Source organism: Rhincodon typus, chromosome 27 (assembly GCF_021869965.1).
Source record: "Rhincodon typus isolate 14 chromosome 27, sRhiTyp1.1, whole genome shotgun sequence".
Lineage (NCBI taxonomy): Eukaryota > Metazoa > Chordata > Chondrichthyes > Orectolobiformes > Rhincodontidae > Rhincodon > Rhincodon typus.
The window spans coordinates 14,504,142-14,511,437 of NC_063358.1; the positions used below are offsets into that span (position 1 = coordinate 14,504,142).

General features: G+C 38.6%; 1 protein-coding gene across 6 annotated transcripts in view; it reads left to right on the top strand.

The window, feature by feature from the left end:
* Positions 1 to 7,296, top strand: part of LOC109926959 (ribosomal protein S6 kinase 2 alpha-like) — a 236,877-nt gene that overhangs the window by 188,399 nt on the left and 41,182 nt on the right. For all 6 annotated transcript variants that reach the window (XM_048613017.1, XM_048613018.1, XM_048613023.1 and 3 more), the window contains 3 exons: positions 240 to 342; positions 3,482 to 3,612; positions 5,782 to 5,907. In XM_048613017.1, coding sequence (XP_048468974.1) covers positions 240 to 342; positions 3,482 to 3,612; positions 5,782 to 5,907 — 360 coding nt within the window. The remainder of the gene's footprint in view (positions 1 to 239; positions 343 to 3,481; positions 3,613 to 5,781; positions 5,908 to 7,296) is intronic.

Genomic DNA, 7,296 nt, shown 5'->3' on the forward strand with positions numbered 1-7,296 from the left:
CAGTGTATGAATGGATTCATGACTTGGGAATTTGTGGTAGAACAGTGTGGAATTTACTTGAATTTGACAGTTCTATTCCTTTCATGGATGTGCTCAGTGCCTCAGCACTGAGTGCCAGCAGAGTAAGTGGATTCCACTCTTTGTCCAAAGGCATAAATATGTAGCAAAACAGTTAATGAGAATAATAAATCAGGTCAGTAATGATTTGTAGTATTTAAAATGGTTTCTTATCCTTCTAGAAACTCTACCGAAGGGAACTGAAGCCACCATTCAAGCCAGCTGTGGCCAGGCCAGATGATACGTTTTATTTTGACCCTGAGTTTACAGAGCGAACACCTAAAGGTTTGTACTGAACACGTGTGGGGAAGTGTGGAACCTAATTGAATGTGGTGATTAAAACCTGTTTCATCAAATTTTTCAGAGATAAAACAAAAGTTAAAATTTCCAGCCAAATGCTTTTCCAACATCAAAATGGAAACTAATTCTATGAGATAGTAGGAACTGCCAATTCTGGAGAATCTGAGATAACAAGGTGTAGAGCTGGATGAACACAGCAGGCCAGGCAGCATCAGAGGAGCAGGAAAGCTGACGTCTTGGATCTGGACCCTTCTTCAGAAAATTTCAGACCCTTTTCTGAAGAAGGGTCCAGACCCGAAACGTCAGCTTTCCTGCTCCTCTGATGCTGCGTGGCCTGCTGTGTTCATTCAGCTCTACACTTTGTTATCTCAACTAATTCTATGACCTGTTTCTTAAACTTTAACATGCTTGTTGTTTTGTTCACTCATCTATTCCTTTCTAACCTCCAAAAGAATATGTATGGACTCTTCTCCAAAAAGATGTGACCTGTGCTCAGTGTCTTCCTAAACAGACACTGAAATGGGATCTTTCAGCGCAAGGAATCATTCAGTATGGTAATACATCATATTGATTGATACAATCCATCGAGCCCATAACACACAAACTGGTACAGAATTTTACTTCTACCAAAAGTTTCTCCTTTCCTGGGCTGAGGATTCTGATTGTGGTTGGATAAATGCTGGGTGGAGGGCAATTGCTGTTCACTTGCGAATCTGAATTGGAGTTTTCCACATGTGACCCTCAAAGATAATACAGTAACAGCTTCAATTTATATAGTAGCTTTGAGATAACTAAATGTCCCAAGTCACTTCAAAGCACAAGTATAAATAAAAATTTGATGTCGAACCACATAAAGTGATATTGAGGCTGATAACCAAAATTCTGGTTGAAGAGGTAGCTTTTTTATGGAGTGCCTCAGAAGAGAAGGAGAGGTTAAGGGAGATAATTTCAGGTGTTTAGGGTCCAAAACAGCCAAAAAGGAGGCGACAGATGGAGCAGTTAAATTTGGGGATGCCAAAGCAGCCAGACTTAGAAGAGGGCAGATACCTCAAATGGTAATAAGGATGGAATTTAAATGTTTCAAAGGGATGCAAAATGGAAAATTTTGAATTCAAGAATGAGAACTTTAAAATTGAGGTATTACTTAGCGAACACAAGGAAGTTGAGGATTTAATGCAATTAAGGACGCTGACAGTTGTTTCAATTGACCTCAAATTTATTGAAGACAGAGTGTGGAAGGCCAGACAGGATTGATTTGCAAATGAGATGAGGTGGGGTGGAGGTAAGCAATATTGTAAGTAATGATAGGTGACTCAGTGATGATGCAGATATGTTGTCAGGAGATCATTTTGGTGTAGAAATATGGAATCAATGTTGCAATACATCTGGTTTTACTCCAGATTATTTCCAGAAAGAGGAGTGATGGCAGTAGCTCAGTTTGTTGTGGAGACCAAAGACATTGGCATCAACTGATTGTTCATAGGGTTATCAATGTTGAGTCAAATTCTTTCTAGACTGACCAGTATCTACTCAAATTTTTAACAGGAGATAGCAGAAATTCTGGCAGCTTTGCTCTTTATCCTACTGTTGCAAAAGTATAAGGAAACCAATATAGTGTTCTAACTGCAGTTTTGACAACTAACTCCATGCATTCTAAGAATCTAGCCTGAAATATTAAGATTTTATTAAGTCCTACATTGGGACCATCATGAGGCCATCAGAAGGTGTTATGGTATGAGAGTAATTAAAAATAAGTCAATTTTATCTGTATGTAGGTTCCTCTTTAAAGCGGCCTATAATGCTTCCTTCCACCAAAGTATTGGATATTTTGCTAGAGGCATAGAGTAAAACAGCACAGAAACAGACCCTTTGGCCCAACCAGTCCATGCCAACTATAATCCCAAAATAATCTAGTCCCAATTGCCTGTGCTTGGACAGTATCCCTCCAAACATTTCTTATTCATGTACTTTTCTAACTGTCTTTTAAATGTTGTAACTGTACCCACATCCATCACTTCCTTTGGAAGTGCATTCCACATATGAACCACATCTGTGTAAAAAAAAATATCCATCATGTCTTTTTTAAAATCTTTCTCCTCTCACATTAAAAATATGCCCCCAGTCTTGAAATGCCCCACTATCTACCATTCACCTTAACTATACCCCCCATGATGTTGTAAACCTTTTATAAGGTCACCCTTCAACCTCCTTCACTCCTGTGAAAAAGCTCCCAGGCTATCCAGCCTCTCCTTATAACTCAAATCCTCCATTCCTGGCAACATTCTGGTCAATCTCTTCTGAGCCTTCTCCAGCTTAATAATATTTTTCCTATAGCAGGGCAACCAGAACCAGACACAATATTCCAGAAGAAGCCTCAACAACGTCTTGTACAAGCTCAACATAACGTCCCAACTCCACTCAAAGGTCTAATCAATGAAAGCAAGCCTTCTTAACCACCCTTTCTATATGTGACGGAAACGTCAAAGAATTATGTACCTGAACCTGTAGATTTTTCTGTTCCACAACACTACCCATGGCCCTACTTTTAACTGTATAAGTCCTGCCTTTGTTTGTTTTACCAAAATGCAATACCTCGCATTTATCTAAATTAAACTCCACCTGCCACTTTTTAGCCCATTGATCCGATTGATCAAGATCTCTATGTAATCTTCTTCACTGTCCACTATACCACCAATTTTGGTGTCATCTGCAAACTAACTAACTATGCCTTTTATATTCTCATCTAAGTCATTTATATGAATGACAATCAGAAGTGGACCCAGCACCTATCCCTGTGGAACACTGTTGGTCATAGGCCTCCAGTCTAAAGAACAACCCTTCACCACCACCCTCTGCCTTCTACCATTAAGCCAATTTTGTATCCAATTGGGAAACTCACCCTGAATCCCATGTGATCTAACTTTGCTAATTGGTCTACCTTGTGGAACCTTGTCAAAGGCTTTACTAAAGTCCAAGTAAATAATGTTGTTTATTTGCTTTCAAAACATACAGTAATCCTTCAGCAATCCTTGGCTTTAAAACAGTTCTTTTCCCATTTAAATTCACAAACAGAAAAATGGAAAATAAACTCTATTAATCTCAAACTCTGCCTTTTGTATCCCAGATTCTCCTGGTGTTCCTCCAAGTGCCAGTGCTCACAAGTTATTCCGAGGATTCAGTTTTGTGGCAACAGGTATTGAAGAGGAAGAGGTTAAGGATGAACATTCCAAATTAGTCATTCACCCCGTCCTGCAGGTAAGAATGTCACAAACCCCTGTTCTTTTCATGTGAATCCTGCTCGGGAAAGTAGCACAATCTTGGCCTGAGCTTACATTATGTTGTTTATTGCTTGCAGCAAAACTTTCACACCAACATGGGTAGAAAAGATACATTGAAAATGCACACCAGGTCCTCCAGTCTCTGAAAGGGAAAAAGCTAGGTTAAAGTTAAGGGTAAATCCTCGTTCACAATGCCAAAACATTAACTAGTCTTTCTTTTTTCACAGCCATAGAAATAATTTCTACTGTTTTCTGTCTATATTTCTCAGTTCAAAGCGGCTGATTTTCTTTTCTGTTAGATATTAAGAGATAGTCAGCTACTCAATGAATATTATTGACTTTATTGTTTTCACCAATGCTATAATAATACATTCAGCAAAATATAGGGAAATCATTTGTGGAATTGTCTTCCAATTATTTGTGGTGTCATAGATTATCTGTATTTGTTTTATTATTGGGAAACCCAGGTGAAGGGCTACGAGCCATAGTACAATACACTACCAAGGTTGGAAAGAGTAGAAGAAAGAATGAGGTATCTCAGGAAGAAGCGATTAGGTGACACCAATCTTGGGCTTTGAAAGCCTGTGAGTTATAGGAGGAACAGAAGACTAAGGGAGGTAAGGAGTTTCACTATTTTAGAAAAGAATGAGATGCAGGAAGAACGATGATGAATGGTGAAGCTCTGTAACACTGATTTTCAATTCATTCTGCCAGACCTTTTCAGCACTTTTGCAGAATCTTCACAGAATTTAGTCAGTAAAATCCACCTAAATGAGTTACACTTTGGGGCTGGTTTACAATCTGCTAACCAATGATCGTGCAATTGAGCTTGTACCTTGCAGTCACCTAGCATAAACCTGGCAAATGGGACCTTTACCAATAGCATTTGGCAGCAAATTGAGTTTCTTGAATACAAATGTGTAATGTCTTTGAGATTTTTAAAAAGAAATTTCAATTTATTTGCATTATCAACACTGCTGGAAGCACCACAAGAACCTGTTTGAAACTCACCTAACTGAAGAATCCAGTATGTGTGTCATACAGGTATTTAAATCATTCCAGTATTTCAATTAAAGCCCTACAAACTGGAGGATATATAATCTATTTGTTCATTGGAATTTATAATAAACAATTGAGGTTTCAGGTACATGGATGACAAGGGCAATAAAACAGTCTTTAGATTGAATTAGGTATTTTAGATATAGCCTTTATTGGATTTTTTTCTTTATCTGCAAAGAAAATCGCTCTCAAGAATGTACTTTTGAAAATTCTGGGATTTTTTTTTGTGAACAGTGAATCTGGGCTTTGGTTCCCAAAGAAAATATGAAATTATATGATTGCATTTGGAGAGACAATGGTGAGAAATGTCATTCAGGATGCTCGGTGACAAAGAATCATAGCATCATCAATGAGGGACATGATTAGTTTTTTGTTGGGTTGGACTGTGAATTTGTACAGGTATAGACCAACAATTGGACAGCTATGTGAGGGCACAATCGACAACAAAGTCATCTTTGAAATGTACTGAAAAGCGTTCCTGATGAAAATGTTATAAATCTTGTAAGATCTGATGCTTAATTCAAACTAATTTGTGCATGTGGCATTTCTAAGCGACTCAGTCATAAAAATATACAGGCAATTTTTAAATAGGTTTAAGAGTTTATCAGTTATAATTATCAACACGAATTTTCTGTGGCCTACATATTTACAATATGCTGCCCATATCTGATCCTGCATCATTATCTATATTGTTGTTAATTTACACTTGATTCCTACAATATTCCCCTGTCCAAACCTTGTAATTTTCTTCTCCTGCCCCACAGTCCCTTACCCTCTGTCTCTGACTTTTCCTCTCTCAGCTCAATCATTGTGGCCTTCAGCTAACAAGTCCCTCATCTCTGGATTTCTTCCACTGTACCCTTCTGCCTATCCACCTTTTTCTCCTTTAAAATGTACCTCTAACCAAACCTGAGGTCATCCCCATTTAATCTTGACATTGCCTCTGTATCTGTTTTCCTTACTATACTGAAAACGTTCTTGGCACATTTATATATAAAAGAGTGCTTTGCATGAAAGTCTAAATGGGAGTATAATGTCAAAAAACAATGAAGTACTTTGTTTTGAGGGGATATGTCATCTCTTACAGCAGCTACATGGGAACAATATGAACTTTACTGATGGTTATGAGCTGAAGGAGGATATTGGTGTAGGCTCATATTCTGTCTGTAAACGCTGCATTCACAAGACTACAAACATGGAGTACGCTGTCAAGGTAAGACTGAATCATGAAGAGTTTTCTTTTATAATGCACGCTGAGATTATGATAAAGAGGACACATTCTTCAACATCATCCTGCCACTTTTGAAATTATAAACTTGATTAAAATATTTTCCTTTTTAAAAGGAGACTATTTATTTCTGTCTTCATAGAAATTCCTTAGCAGAGCTCACTGGCAGATGACCTGTTTCATTCTTCTTTCTACCGCTGCCATCTAATTCCTTGGATTGATCAGCTAGCTGTCTGGTATTAAAACGTGCAGCTCTGGGCTAAGCCGTAGTGAACTCCACACCAACTCATTTCTGCTTTTCAAAAACAACAATGCTCCCCACAGTGATACTTCCGACTTGACTAAGTCTAGGGAGCAAAGTTAAAATATTCAAGGTTGGGTACTTGTAAGTGTCTCGACTGTTTAGTGTTTGGCCTGCAAATATGTCACAACATGTCCTAATATTGATTTGCTAAGTTTGCAGTCTGACCTCTACATAACAAAACTATGACACACTCACTCTTCAGATATGGTCCTCATCTCTACTCCCTTTTAGTCCAAAAGAGGGCTTGTAAGGATGTAATTGATAGCTGGTTTAGCATCCATCACCATATTTGCAGGACTACATAAACCACTAATGGATTCTCTCCTCAACTGCTGACATTGCTCATCATTATCATCATCCTGGAATGCAGAGTTAACTCCAATTGTGGACAGCCTCCTTAAATCCCCCTCCTAAGTTTCCTTCAATAAGTGCAAAAACTCAACACTTAGTTGTCACTAAGATTCAGATCGTCCAATCATTTGCCTCTTTGTGACCTTTCCTTGAACTAACCGTCCAAGCCAGACTTCCTCTTAAGCTCCCGTCTGCCGTATCATGGACTTGCACTTTTTTTGGTTTCTCTTCTATCTTCTTCATGCTCTGTCCAAGCTGATTTTATACGTGAGACCAACCTCCTGTTCTCTCCACCATATCCCCACTAAGCTGCTGACTACCCAAGTTCTCCTAATATTATTCTCACATGAAAACCGAAAGAACTGCGGATGCTGTAAATCAGGAACAAAAACAGAAGTTGCTGGAAAAGCTCAGAAGGTCTGGCAGCATCTGTGAAGAAAAAATCAGAGTTAATGCTTCAGGTCCAGTGACCCTTCCTCAAAATGATTGGATGATCTCAATCTTAGTGACAACTAAGAGTTGAGTTCTGATAAAGGGTCACCAGATCTGAAACATTAACTCTTTTCCAGCAACTTCTGTTTTTGTTCCATTATTCTCACATGATTTATTTAAAACCAATACATAAATACATAGACAACAAGGTGCAGGGCTGGATGAACACAGCAGGCCAAGCAGCATCATAGGAGCAGAAAGGCTGACGTTTCGGGCCTAGACCCTTC